Raw genomic sequence first — 14689 nt, 5'->3', positions numbered from 1 at the left:
ATTCTTGAGTTGAATGAGAAATTAAGGAAGAGAAAGGAAAATATAGAGTTAATTATGTTCTCGAGTTGGAAAGAAAAAAAAGGAAAAAAATTATAATTTTACAATTATGTCCTTTTCTTAGTAAAATCCTACATAGTGAAACAAATACATACTACACTATAATTGAATAATAAACATGATATTTATATATTTTTTATTATTTTTTTTTCTCTTTATTTTTTTTTTTACATCAACATGGTATCGTAGCTAAGGAGAATGTGAAACATGATGGTTATATTATAGTAACTTAGTAAGTAAGCCAAAGAGATGCATTTTAAACCCATAATGAGACGGTTGTACCAAAAAAACTCTGAGATTTCACAATTTATAAGAATTCCAAGAAATCGTAAATATAATATATGTAATACCGAATAAAGATAAGAAAATATAATATATGTAACTTCAAAAAAACTCTGAGATTTCACAATTTATAATATATGTAAAATTTCCTTTTTGTACAAGTTGACTCACTGGATCCTATACACAAACCACGTGAGATCACATAAACAATGTGAGATCAAAACGTTAGCCTTAATTTGGAACTCCAAAAATATCTATAACAACGACTAGAGTAGTTTTTGTGCTTTTTATTCTTTAAAGACAATACACAAATACAATATCATAAAACTTTTTATTTTGATAATTTCAAAAAACATAATATTTAGAATAACTACAGTTGTCTTATTTACAAAAATGTTGTATACAACATAAGTGTAAAAAAACAAAAACTACAAAAAAAACTATACAAAAAACAAAACAAGACAAAAACTTTTAAAAGAAAAACATGCTTGTTTTCTTTTATGAGCAATATCATAACCACATCATCATGGAGAAGTTGAGAACACACAAATTTTCTTTTTGTACAAGTTGATCCGCTGCATCCTATACACAAACCACGTGAGATCACATAAACAATGTGAGATCAAAACGTTAGCCTTAGTTTGGAACTCCAAAAATATCTACAACAACAACTATAGTAGTCTTTGCGCTTTTTATTCTTTAAAGACAATACACAAATACAATATCATAAAATTTTTTATTTTGATAATTTCAAAAAACATAATATTATGAATAATTGCAGTTGCCTTGTTTACAAAAATGTTGTATACAACATAAGTGTAAAAAAACAAAAACAACAACAAAAAAGTATATAAAAAACATAACAAAAACTTTTAAAGGAAAAACATGTTTATTTTCTTTTATAAGCAATATCATAACCACACCATCATGGAGAAGTTGAGAACACACAAATTTTCTTTTTGTGCAAGTTGACCCACTGCATTTTATACACAAACCACGTGAGATCACATAAACAATGTGAGATCAAAACGTTAGCCTTAATTTGGAACTCCAAAAATATCTATAATAACGACTAGAGTAGTTTTTGCGTTTTTTATTCTTTAAAGACAATACACAAATACAATATCATAAAACTTTTTATTTTGATAATTTCAAAAAACATAATATTAAGAATAACTGCAGGTGCCTTGTTTACAAAAATGTTGTATACATCATAAGTGTAAAAAAACAAAAACTACAAAAAAAAAGTACATAAAAAACAAAACAAACCAAAAACTTTTAAAGGAAAACATGTTTGTTTTCTTTTATGAGCAATATCATAACCACACCATCATGTTTATATTTTCTTAAAAAAATTACAAAGGGAGAAAAGTTATTAAAAAGATTTCCATAAATAAAACAAAAAAATTACAAGAAACATTTAAATTAAAAAATTCCAAAAAGATACATGCAAAGCAAAATCTTAAAAAAAAAGTTTTAAAAAGTAAAATAAATCAAATGAAAAGAAAAGCAAAATGTTGTAAGAAGCAAAAATGTAAAAAAAAACAAAACAAAAACTACAAATTAGCTCAAAACTACAAAACAAAATAAAAAGTAAAACAAAAAGTTTTAAAGGAAGTTGTTTAGATACAAATATGTCAAAGTTATATAATAAACTCCCCACATATCCCCACCACTTTTTTTTGGTAACCCGACCACTCTTACTTTTTGCAGCGAGGGTCGCTGCAAAAAGTGAAAAAAATGCGGGCCTCCATGTATATAATGGTAAATATGGCAGAATAAAAGCGGGCCTCCTGTCAGGGTCGCTGCAAAAAGTCTGATCGGGTTACCAAAAAGGTGGTCGGGTTACCAGGCGCCATAAGAAATAAAGAAAAATAAATAAATACGTGAGTAATAAATGTTTAGAGGTGAAATGTAAATGATTTAGAAAATAAAAAAGAAAAAATGAAGGATGTGTGTTGAACTTAAAACTTTTTTTTGTAGGGTAAATGCATGAACCATCCCTTCTAATCATACCTTTGTTTATTGTTTACCAAATCAAATATTTTTCTTAAATCTTAATTATTACTGTTCACATGCATTTTCTTTAATAAAGGATATAATGGAAGTGAAAGCAAAAAGTCGTGCTAAAAGTGAAAATAGGAACAATTATGGTAGAGGAAAGGATCTTGATAAACGTCGACAGAAGAATTTTTGTACGGATGGAAATAAAATTTCATCCATTTGTGCAATTAGGAACTTTACTCAATACTTTTGCAAAACAAGGAAGACACCAAACTTACCAACATCCACATAAGTCTGGTGTTTAAGACACCGAACTTACCCACGTTGAACTACTTTTCCATTGCTGCAACATTTTGTCTATATTTGTAATAAATGAAAGTTGGACACCACAATTTCCGCAGCATAGGTTTCTGAAACTAATAATTGAAATGTTGACTCCTTTTCCCAATAAAGGAAGCGTGACATGAATTTCATCCATTCACGAGACAACCACACACTTTAATGAAATCCGGTATCTACAATACCGTCCTTCACCTTTTTTGTGTGATTCTTCATGCCAAACACGATGTATAAATATATATATATATACACACATATTACCTCTTCTTTTTTCTATTACTAAAACAACATTTACTCTTTACAATACTTCAAACAAATACACTTCAGAAATATTTGACATTCATACTTTTTAGATAGCAAATATGGCAGCAAACTTTCAACCTAGTTCCAAGCCAATAAATGAACTTTTATGGTTACAAAGCCAAGGACATCATCATTCAGATGTCATATTTAACAATGTTCAAGGGGCAGACGTGCCACTTAAAGCGAGACGTTCTGTTACAAAGCTTTGGAAATACATCAAAGGTTTACCCAATAGAAAAATTAATCAGAATGTTTTCAAGCATATTAGAGATGTCGGGTTTGTAGGTGTATTTCAAACTGGGTTTCATTGCTTGGATCATGCTCTAGTCACGGCGTTAGTCGAAAGGTGGCGTCCAGAGACGCACACATTCCACCTTCCAACGAGGGAAGCCATCATCACCTTGGCAAAACGTGCAAGTTTTGTGGGTTTTATCTGTTGATGGACCAGTTGTATGCGGCGTGTGGGAAGCTATGGATACATATTCTTGGATGTGTTACTGCCAACAATGGTTGGGTTTTTGTCCAGGAGATGGTGATATTAGAGGCAGTAATTTAAAAATAACCGCTTTAACTCTACAATTGTGTTTCAAAGTGGAAGAGAATGAAGAGGCTTATCAACAAAGGGCTAGAGTATATATTCTTGCCTTGTTAGATGGCCACTTATTTGTTGATCAAGGCCAAAGTGAAGTATCTTTAAACTTTGTATCAAGCTTCGAAGACCTTAGTAGAGAAGATTGATAACACTTAAATTATACATATTTAATTTAGTGTTATTGTGCAATTTAACATATAATTATAACTCATTTGAATGTAAATTAATGTATTTTAGTTACTTATTGTGTGTATGAGTGATTTTACAGGATGCAATGGATTTTGGTGAAAAAGTGCTTGAAAAGTTACAAATTGACGTTGATGCACTGTTTTGGTCATAACATCTTCATCCGATATGCGTTTTTGACGAATAAGTTGGCCACGCGAAGATGAAAGAAAAATCTACAACTTGTCATTTTTACTTTTACGAATAGAAGATGTGATCAAACCAGTAAAGCCATGAAATGAAGACATTCACCATGCATTTAATGCCATTTGACATTCAAAAGCACAAAAATTAAAGAGTCAAATTTGTATCACACCATATCTTCAACACCTGACAATTGCTCAACTATTTGGACATAAGACTCCTATTCACAAATGTAGTATGGCTTGATTATGTCTCCAAAATTAAGAAGGCAGTTGGAGAATTTGGCTATATAAGGGAGCTTACGGAGAACGTTTGGATGTGTGCCTGGGAAGTCTTCCATAACCATTTCCAGTCACAACCAATTCTAAATCATTGTCTCATTCGTGTCAATCTTAGTTTGTTATAAAGTTGTTTTAAGTTTATAAGTCACGAAACCTCCTGTCATATTTTCCAATCAAAGGTCCGTTTACTGTACTTAAATCAGTTTGTGCTACTAAATTAATATATCAGTCGTTATTTACAAGTATATCAAGTTTCCTTGATAAATTCACATCTCATTCTATTTGAGTTCACTCTAGTTTGTTCGAAAACTTCGGATTAAATTTGTGTCAAATCTACAAGTTAAAATTTCGTTCTAAAAGTTGTTATAAGCTCGTTTAGCATCCATTAAATAGTGTGTAAAGTTTCCTACCATTCGCATGAAAAATATTTACGTGTATTTTTAAAGATTTTCGATATAGTTTACGGTTTAATTGTGAAGGTTGGGGTATCATTATAGATAGATTGAGATGTAGTCTAGCCGTGTTAAGAAGTAGAGTAGTTTAGCCGTGTTAAGAAGTAGAGTAGTTATCGGGGACCATAGTAGCTAGTTCGAGTGAGACGAAGTGTCTAGTTCGGTGCAAATTTTCACTTGGTTTCTTTGACTTTAAAAGTCAATGTTTGGTTTAAAAATCACGTTTCATGCAATCTAGTTGAGTTTTAGATTTCCGCAATTTTCAAATTTCAGTTGTTCACATTGTAAGGTTCAAGTTCTCGCGATATTGGAGGTTAAGTTTAGTACTCTTATTTTAATCGTTTCAAGGTTAGTAATTTCCACTTATTAGTTTACTAATTGGATAGTTTCAAGGTTAATAATTTCCACTTATTAGTTTACTAATCGGACAGTGACAGTCCGATTATAAACTGAGGGTTGAAAACAATTTCTAGTTCTAAAAATTAAACAAACTTTTTTCGTTAAAAATAGTTAAAGACTATTTTTAGGTCGTAACGACTTTAAGATTTATCTTTTACTCCTCTTACGCCAAAATTTCCTTTTTAGTCATTTAAAAGTTTCAAAAGATCACTTGTAGTTTGTTAAGCAACGTGACAACTCGGTCACAACCCCCAATTTTACACTTTCTTTTTAGATTAAATTTAATAGTTTATTTACTACTAATACTTATTCCCTGTGGACGATCTTGGACTTACTACTAGCTATATACTATACGCGGCAGGGTACACTGCCCGTGTGTAATATAACTATAGTATATCCTTGTTTTATAAATTTAAAACTTGGGTGATTTTTACGAGAAAAACGATTCAACAAATTATACACTCAAATTACACATCAAAGATCGAAAGAGTTGGGGTAGTGTCGTTCTTGCCTATCTGTACAAAAACTTGTGTGCTGCAGCAGAAAATACTGAGTCTACGGGTATAGCAGGTGCTTTGGTGTTGCTCCAGTACTGGGCATGGGTGAGACTGCCGCATACCACCCCAAAAATCAGAATAAAGTGTGTGTTTTAAAATATTTCTGTGTTCCATTAAATAAAATGTATGATTTCTTTTTATGTAAAATATTTTGTATGTTTTTGTTAAATTTTCTTTTTATAGTCATAGTTTGTCACCAATCCCACATTTTTTGCCAACACTTAACATATAAATCAAGAACGGTATCGAAGTCACCGGACTTAATGTGATTCGTGCTAAGTGTGGTGTCTATATAACCGGACTTAAAAAATCCAACACTAGTGCGGTGTCGACATAACCGAACTTCAAAAATCCAACACTAGTCCGGTATCTATATAACCATACTATCTTTTCTGAGTACCACGTAGGCCAAGTTCGGCCAAGTTCAGTGTTGTAGTGACCGGACTTCATAGCACGTGGCAAAGTTCGGAGCCTTAGACACCGGACTTCCCACTTTTGCAAATGAATTGAGTTGAACTTCTAGTTGCACCAATGGATTGAATTTTATTCCTATCTGTACAAAAAATTCTCGAAAGAGGGGTCAATCTCAACTCGACGGAAGGTCGTTCTTTCAAATCTCCTTTCTCTTCGTTTCTACATGGAGTGATCGGCAAACCACCTAGTGTAGTTGAAACAACCTTATAATTCATCTTTTATGGAAAAACATGATACCTCATCACCCATGCCAAGCCTCGGGATGCTTTATGGCTATAAATGAAGACGCGTACGAAGAAGAAAGTGTGCACCGGGAAATCCAAAGTCAACTAGTACTTCCATTATTAGTTACTTAATGTACTACAATTATCACAAAACTCCATCCCAACAGTTTACGTTACCGTAGCTTCGTTCACAAATTACCATTTACGGGTGCGAAGCTTTTGGTTTCGCCTCGATTCTAAATCACAAACACTAACACCTACATCATTACTTTCGATCACAAACAGATCCTAAGTACCACTAAATCAGCTACTCAAAGTCTTATTAAGTTTTGTTGATCCATTACCAAGTTACCCTTAACGAGCGCGAAGTTTTCGTTTTGTTTTAACTCTTGCTCTCAAAACACAAACGCCTAAAAACACTTTGTAATTGTATTAAATCATTTACAGTGTATTGTAATGACCATAAAGTTACTTTGTTAAGTATTGTGCATTTGCTTATAACAAGTGTACAACGAAAGTAAACATGCTTCTATTTTTATAGTAATTGTACGTTGAAGTTGTGATGTAGCAGTTGTTATGCAATGTGTTATGATAATTCTAGCTTCATGTAAGTTATTATGAAGTTTCGTTATTGTTCATTCACACCTATGAAAGCATTAGAATGTTGAATTAGTTTTTTTTAGGAAGTGAAAGATCTTTGTTTGTTTACTTTTTAAGATAGTTGGGTTGATATAATATTATATTTGACAGTGAAGAAGAGTTGTTGCATTGGTGTGTTGAAGGGCAGTACACTAATTAAGTTGTAGGAAAAGAAAGATTTCTAACATGATCCTTATGTTGACTTTCAAAATTAGATATTATTAAAAAAAAATAATTAATTTTCTTAACTCATCCATTCTAATAATCCTTTTAATGCCTTAACTCAATATCAAGTGTAATTCACTAATTCACTCTCATAATTATATCCTTTGATTGCACATGTGTCATGAATTTGTTATTAAGAAAAATTTTAGACGAATGAATTAGGAGGATTAATCATTTTACATAAAAAAAATTAATTTTGAAAATATTTATTTTACATGCGTATTTTGAAATGGCTTCGAGTTCCATTTTTGGAATATTAAACATTTTTTTAAAGGAATTCTTCTTTACAAGTGGAATAATTTGTTAAGTAAAAGATAATCAACAGTTCAACATTAAACTTTTTCTTTTACAAGTGCAGATTCAATATCACAACGGAAGTTCATGATATTCATTACTCACTCTGTCTTCTTGAACGGTTACAAACTATCCTCTAAAAGATTAATGGTACTAATTTGCTGCTCAAATTGTCCAAGAAATCTATAAAAATAACAATAAAATAGAATACCATGGTATATACATATGAAATAAGCTGTTTTCTAGCAATTCCTGTTGTGCAGTTAATGTTGTAAAATTCCCCCCAACAAAACCACCATCAAGGCCTACAAATCCTGGAGAGCTTTCACGCTCTGCTCAACTTGATACACCCAACACGCGGATTGTCCTCTCCATCTTGTTTACGCCTAACAAAGTGTGATGGCAGTTGACCTTTCCAGCACGAAGAAACTTGAATAGAGTGTCAAAAGCTCAATAGTTTCATCGTTGTATCAAGGATGTATTCCAGGGAGAAGAGGTACAGGTGGTTTAGGTTGCTTAGTTTTCTCGACTAATACAGCTTGAGTGGTGAGGATTATACCAGCAATTGATACGGCATTTTGAAGGGCACATCTTGAAACTTTACATGGATCGATCACTCCTGCTGAAATGAGATCCTCATAAGTGTTGGTCATTGCATTATAACCAAATTCCCAATCAAGTTTTTTGATCTTCTCAACAATTACATCTCCGTCTACCCCTGCATTGGCTGCTATCAGTTTTGCAGGAGCTTGCAGTGCCTGGAATCCAAAATTTGACAAAATTATCAGATCTGTAGATGCTCTATTTAGATATTACAAACTTATCTTTTATCAAATGAATTACTAGAGAAATGGGGTCGAGAGAATAAAAATATACAGATGCTATGATGTCGGCACCACACTCCTCATCTGGATCTTCCATGGAATCTTTTAACATTGGGATCTCCTCTAGAAGATGAATATAGGTGGCTCCACCACCAGGCACAATACCCTCATCCATAGCTGCGTATGTGGCATTTTTTGCATCCTCAATTCGCAGTTTTCTGTCTTCTAGTTCCGTTTCAGTATGCGCTCCTACCTATAACCCAAAGGAATGCATTGATAAGTCCAAGCTTAAACTTTGCGAATACCAAAGCTCTGTATTGTTAACATTATTAGTTACTAAATCTTTGGATAACGTGACAAAATGCGTAAATTAATGTGCGGGTCAGGCTAGGTTGACTTGAAACCCTTTTTGACTACACCATTTTCATAAATAATTAGTGTCAAAAATGATTACAAACTTTTATATTACTTCAATAATAGTTTAATAATACTTTTGATTTTAAAATGAAACAATTTAGTAGGTTTTATGACTATTATGCTTTAAGAATAGACAACTTCCAACCCATTTGACTTTTAGCTGATCTTTATTTCCCATTTGACGCATTAGAGATAAAATATAAACAAAATCACCCCAATTAATAAGTACGAGGATAAATATGCCCACACTTTGCTGCGGGTTTTCAAAAATTATAGGGCAATAACTAAGAACAAATTACAGTTCGGCACACAACAGTTTAAATCAAAGAGGGTGCACCACAATACGGTAAACAAATGTCCAAAAGGCCTTAACGTTGAAAAAGTCATCGAAAAGTTGCTGATGTAAACAAACTCACCTTGATTATAGCAACTCCACCAGAGAGTTTTGCAATTCGTTCGCTGAGTTTCTTTGAAAGATATGAGCTATCCGATTCAGAGAGATCCTTCTTTATCTGTGATATCCTTGCTTGAATTTCAGCTTTCATGGATGGATCAGCAACAATGGTTGTATAGCTACTAGTTATAGTTACTTTGCGTGCAATACCAAGCTGATCAGATGTCGCATATTCAAGAGACAGACCCAAATCTCCGGTGAGAAAATCACCACCTAATTTCAACAAAACAAATATCAACAAAAAAGTGATATCTACGAAATAAATATAAAGCCATAATATGTATGTATACCGAAAACAAATGCCAGGAATACATATGATGTAAAGTGACAAGGCACTCCCAACCAAGATATGCACATTTAAATGAGCATACGTTATACCGGTCATACAATACGACTGAAGTCACAGAAAACTTGTGGGAAAATCTTCCTTATATGTATCCATTAACTGTTCATAAATGAAGAATCTACAAAAGCCTTTTCATATATGAAATACATATATTGTAAATTCGTGCATTAACTTGGATATAACAAACTCGAGGTAGCATTTTTGATCCATATACGTATGAAGGGGTTAATCTAGGTTAAAGCAAAATAGAAATTTAGCTAAAAATAAATGGGTTACTCTATGTTACATGGTTCCAACTCTAACAGGTCAAACAAGCAAAATAGAAAAAGGAGATAAAAATGAAAGAGTTCAACAGGTCACAAGCTGCCCAAAGTTTAAAGTGACCTCGTACCAACCTGACCAACCCCCATGTGTGATCTCTAGGGAGTCAACGTGTGGCGATATGCTATGCATTGAGATTGAAATCAGTAGATGTTTACCACTTACCAGTCATGAGGGCAATATCTTGAAGTAAAGCTTTCTTTCGTTCTCCGACCCCAGGACATTTGACAACAGCAACCTTAAGTGTGCCTTGAGTTTTATTAACAACTAGTGTTTCCAGCACTGACACTGAGATATCCTCGGCAAAGATAAGTAAAGGGGCACTTAATTGAGTACACTTTTCTAGCAAAGGAACGATTTCTTTGACACCCGATATCTTTTGATCAGTTATCAGGACTTTAGCATTTTCAAATTCCACCGACAAATTGTTATCATTTGTGACAAAATGAGGAGACATGTATCCTTTATCGATCTGTAGGGAAAGTATTCCTGAATAAACATTAAAATATGAATATGAAAAAATTAAAGAAAATGTAATCAGTTATGGCAAAGGCGGAACTGTAGAACAGTGTAGTGCGAACATGGGTGTACAAAGAACCATTGACATACATCCCCAAGTTATATTAGGTAAACTTATGTAAGTTGAGACTGAAATTAGAGGTTGCATTTGGGACCCTTTACCTAAAAATGGGTTGATCTGGGTTGTATTTTACCTCAAACAGGTAGGTCAAAAAACCGTCCAAGTGTTTTTATGCTTACAAGTAACAACCACCCAGTTCATTTTATTTATAATTAAATTTATGTAAACATAAGCATATATACTACTCAGAGAAGTAAAAAAAATACACAATAAGTGTTGGTACCTCAACCCGACCAGACCCCGCCATATTAAAAAAAAAAAAACTACATGTTCGATCCAAACCTGTCATCCCCACCCACTTGCCAATTATAGCAAAATGTCTAATATGAGTATATATAAGATATTTGCAGATTGAGTCATCCACATTATTGCTAAATATGTAAGTTACAGTATATAATATACAAATATATCAAGTAAAGAATCATAAGCCTTGACCGCGACTTCAATAGATAATAATGGTGCGGCTGGGGGAAGAGAACAAGAAGATGATAAGATATCAATATCCTTTTTAAATTCAGCAAACTAAGCTAGTTTGTGTATATCTGCATGACTACATACGTATCAAAAAATTTTAACCCGTTCCAATAAATCACAACAATATCCAATTTGGGTGTTCGGCGGAAATTGCAATCTCTTAAACCGGGAAAATTTCAAAGTTAACAACACTTCTAAACTTGACTAATATTCAAACAAGGTCATTAACTATGTGCCATGTAGTTCAAACATTGCAGTTCACACAAAGGGTGTATATAATTCATCTGGAGTCCACAACTTTCTTGTGCAAACGGGAATATGTAGCTTAAACACTAATGTACTAGGCCATAACTGTATCCCTTACCTTCATTCCTTCTTCAAGCATCACAGAAGTTTCACTTGATGAGGAGGTTTCGATAGAAATTATTCCATCATGGCCAATCTTATCTATGGCTTCAGCAAGTAAGTTACCAATAAATTCATCGTTTCCAGCAGAGATGGAAGCTACAGCTGCACAACATGAAGTGGCTTAGAAGTCTTCTCAGGGTAGATTATCAAGATGGCAAGTTTAACCCACTTGGATGGATACCAAGTCATACAGGTAAATATTAATAAGTTATAAAAAGATAGCTACCAATGGAATGTGACGAATGGTTAAACGGATTAAAAGCAGCCTAATGTGTATTCACAATTTTGAAATACTTACAATATCCTAAACCATTTTATTTGAAAGAAGTATAAGTAACAAAGTTTAAAAACATAATTACTTATTAAAAAGTTTGGACAAAAAGGTATAGTAGGCACAAACTCTCTGACTTGGACATTACCCAATCTATACATTTTGCCACCTCTAGTATAAAACATTAAGCTGGGGAAGAAACTCACCTTTTATATCATCATTTTTGCTTACCGGAATTGATTTCCTCTTCAAAACTTTGATCAATTCTTTTACAGTCCTCTCCATTCCTTTCTTTAAAGCAACCGGATTTGCTCCAAAGGCTACTGCCAATAATCCAGATTTGATCATTTCTCTTGCAAGAACAATTGCAGTGGTAGTACCATCACCAGCCAAATCATTTGTCTTGGTTGCAACCTACAAAGAGACCAAATTTAAAACGCATTCATTTGTTAATTTACTAACACAGGCAGTAGTCTGGTTGGCCCAAATACCTCTTGGAGAAGCACTGCTCCTGCATTTTCGATTGCATCAGAAAGTTCTATTGCTTTAGCAATCGTAACTCCATCATTTATAACTTTAAGTGTTCCGGATTCAGACAGAACAACATTTCGGCCTGTAATAAAGGCCACGAGATCTCAAAATTTAGAAAATTGAATTTTATAGCAACAGACAAAAAAACTATTGTTACATAAGCTACTTAGCAAAAACCATATCAACATTCATCTTGGTACGTAGCACCTTTGTTATTTTATGTCGGTGGTAAGGCATCATTAAGGTCTCAAAAGAGACCTGGGTTTGAACCTCACTGGGTAAACATCTTGGGATAGCCAGGGAAAATGTCTAAGAAACGGCCACTAGAATACTAGTTAGGCCGCGTTCATCAGAGCCTAAAGATTGACTTTCTACGAGTAGTGCCAACAAGAATTCCCCTACTCGTTTATTTATAATTTTCCAACATCTTAAATAGTTGGGTATCCGGTTATCACGTCAAAACAACAAAAGTACATCCAAGCATTATCTCCCAGTGCCCGTATAATCACTAGATAACACAGCGCTAAACACCCTCAAAAAGCATAACAAGGAGGTACTAAATTTAGGGTAAACAAGTAAATAGAAAGGGATCCCTATTCAGGCTACCCGGGGAAAATCAGGACGTTCACTATGATGTACGCGTCCTAACCAGTATTCCCATGGCTCTTTCGTAGACTATTTCCCTTGACCATCCCAAGATGTTTACCTAATGAGGTTAAAAACAATAGACCTGCTGGGCCACCTCAGAGACGCTTAAGGAGGTATTAAATATAGTATACAAAAAAACCGAAAAAGCAAATACCTTTAGGTCCTAAGGTAACCGAAACAGCATCGGCAAGCTTATCTATCCCAGCAACTAAGCCTTGTCTGCATTCTTTATCAAAACAAACCCGTTTAGCTCCTGCTTTCACAACCAACACCCTTTTCTTCATCAAACTTTCCTTCCTTTTCATAAAAACTCCACAAAATCTTGCCTTTCCACACAATTCCTTCAAGAATTCAATCAAAAATAAAATAAATAAATAAATAAACCCAAATCAAAATCTTATTAAAAATCTAAACTTTCTATGACCCTTCATACCAAATTCCACAATTTGAGTCAATTAATCCAGTTTACAATAATATGATAGAATTTATATGTATATATATATATATATATATACAGAACTTAATGTTAAATTAAATAGTATAATACTCTGTAAAAAAATGAAGAATAATAAATAATTGAAAATAAGGGGAAAAGATAGAAAGGAGATACATGGACTGAAGAAGTGACAGGATGGATGAAGAGTTGATGATGTGCAGACGGAGATAAAGATGTCAAGGACGCCAACATAATCTCTGGTCGCAGATTTGTTTGAGAGGTTTATCAAGGGTTTATAGTAGCTGCCTTCACTTTTATTTTATATTGTTAGCTACTACAATTTTATGCCTGTGTCGCAAATGTTATGTTTGGTACTAACAAAATAGTAATGCACAATGGAGAATGGACCAAGATAAATATATTTTGGGGGTGTTTGGCGTAGTTTATATAGACCATTTTGATCGTTATGAAATTATCTGTTCGGTTGGATAAAAAGCAAAAAATAACTATTAAAAATTGTTTTAACCATCTGACTTGTTGAGTCCACAAACTAAAGTTTGGCTGACAAAATGTTTGACGTGGCACATGGATATTAGATATGAATGTAAATAGAATACAACAACAACTTAAATGTTTTTAATTGGTTTTAGTTGGATATTAGAGAGAGAAATTAATTTTTTAATGAAAAGTATTGTTGGGTTGAGTTGAGTTGTGAATGAGGATGGTCTTATGAGGGCTTATTGGTTTTTTAGCTTATATTTCACAAGATAAGCCATTTGGGTGTTTGGCCTAGCTTATTGAACATAAGCATTTGGGCTTATATAAGCTAGTTTTGATAAGCTTCTCTAACAATAGTTTTCTAACATAAACCATTGAAATAGATAATAAACTAGGTAAGTTAATCCAAACACTATCAAAAGAGCTTGTAAGCTTATAAAATATAAACATAAACAACTTGTAAAATAAAAGCATAAGCATAAAAATATAAATTAGGCCAAACACCCCCTTTGTATGTTTTCAATTTTCGTTTGAATGAGTATTTTTTTTAAATTAATGATATTTTGTGTTTTTTTTTATATGAATGAACATCAAATATGATAGAGTAAGGTGAGATAGATAGTAAAGTTGTTTAAGATCTAACAACATAGCTGAATTTTATATTAAGAGGTCAGTTAGAAAAAAGTGATATTTATTTAATATTTAAGATTAAGATTTTCATAAAACATTTGTTTGATTAGAGAAGCCATGCACCCTCTAGCCCTCTACTAGCATCATCTTTAAAACGTTGGTTCTCAAATCTGTTTATAATGTGTCAACCACCCATTAACACGAACTCGACTTTTTTCATGATATTGCGTATTGACAAATTGTAAAAAAAAAAGATGTTGAACAAATAATAATGTTATATTTGCTTACATATAATTAAAT

The 14689-nt window shown here is 33.0% G+C and overlaps 1 protein-coding gene across 1 annotated transcript; it reads right to left on the bottom strand.

Annotated features, from left to right (window-relative positions):
• Window positions 1-7561: 7561 nt before the first annotated feature.
• On the bottom strand, window positions 7562-13584 carry LOC122604030 (chaperonin 60 subunit alpha 2, chloroplastic-like). Its single transcript, XM_043776918.1, has 9 exons — window positions 13436-13584; window positions 12980-13166; window positions 12138-12259; window positions 11853-12060; window positions 11332-11477; window positions 10019-10325; window positions 9149-9399; window positions 8368-8568; window positions 7562-8249 (listed from the first exon to the last, which is right to left on the bottom strand). Exons 1-9 carry the CDS (start codon window positions 13511-13513, stop codon window positions 7962-7964), a joined length of 1788 nt encoding a protein of 595 aa, XP_043632853.1. The 5' UTR covers window positions 13514-13584; the 3' UTR covers window positions 7562-7961.
• Window positions 13585-14689: the final 1105 nt, after the last annotated feature.

The sequence above is a fragment of the Erigeron canadensis genome, chromosome 6, assembly GCF_010389155.1.
Source record: "Erigeron canadensis isolate Cc75 chromosome 6, C_canadensis_v1, whole genome shotgun sequence".
Classification (NCBI taxonomy): domain Eukaryota; kingdom Viridiplantae; phylum Streptophyta; class Magnoliopsida; order Asterales; family Asteraceae; genus Erigeron; species Erigeron canadensis.
The sequence above is the reverse complement of the archived record's forward strand: the minus strand, read 5'-3'. Positions and strand labels throughout refer to the sequence as shown.

Excerpts from the sequence above, each read along its gene's own strand:
- LOC122604030 (XM_043776918.1), bottom strand. The coding sequence starts at position 13,513 with ATGTTGGCGTCCTTGACATCTTTATCTCCGTCTGCACATCATCAACTC. Across the intron at positions 13,167-13,435 it reads CTGTCACTTCTTCAGTCCAT|GAATTGTGTGGAAAGGCAAG; the intron begins GTATCTCCTTTC and ends GAATTCTTGAAG. Across the intron at positions 8,569-9,148 it reads GTGGAGTTGCTATAATCAAG|GTAGGAGCGCATACTGAAAC; the intron begins GTGAGTTTGTTT and ends TTTGGGTTATAG.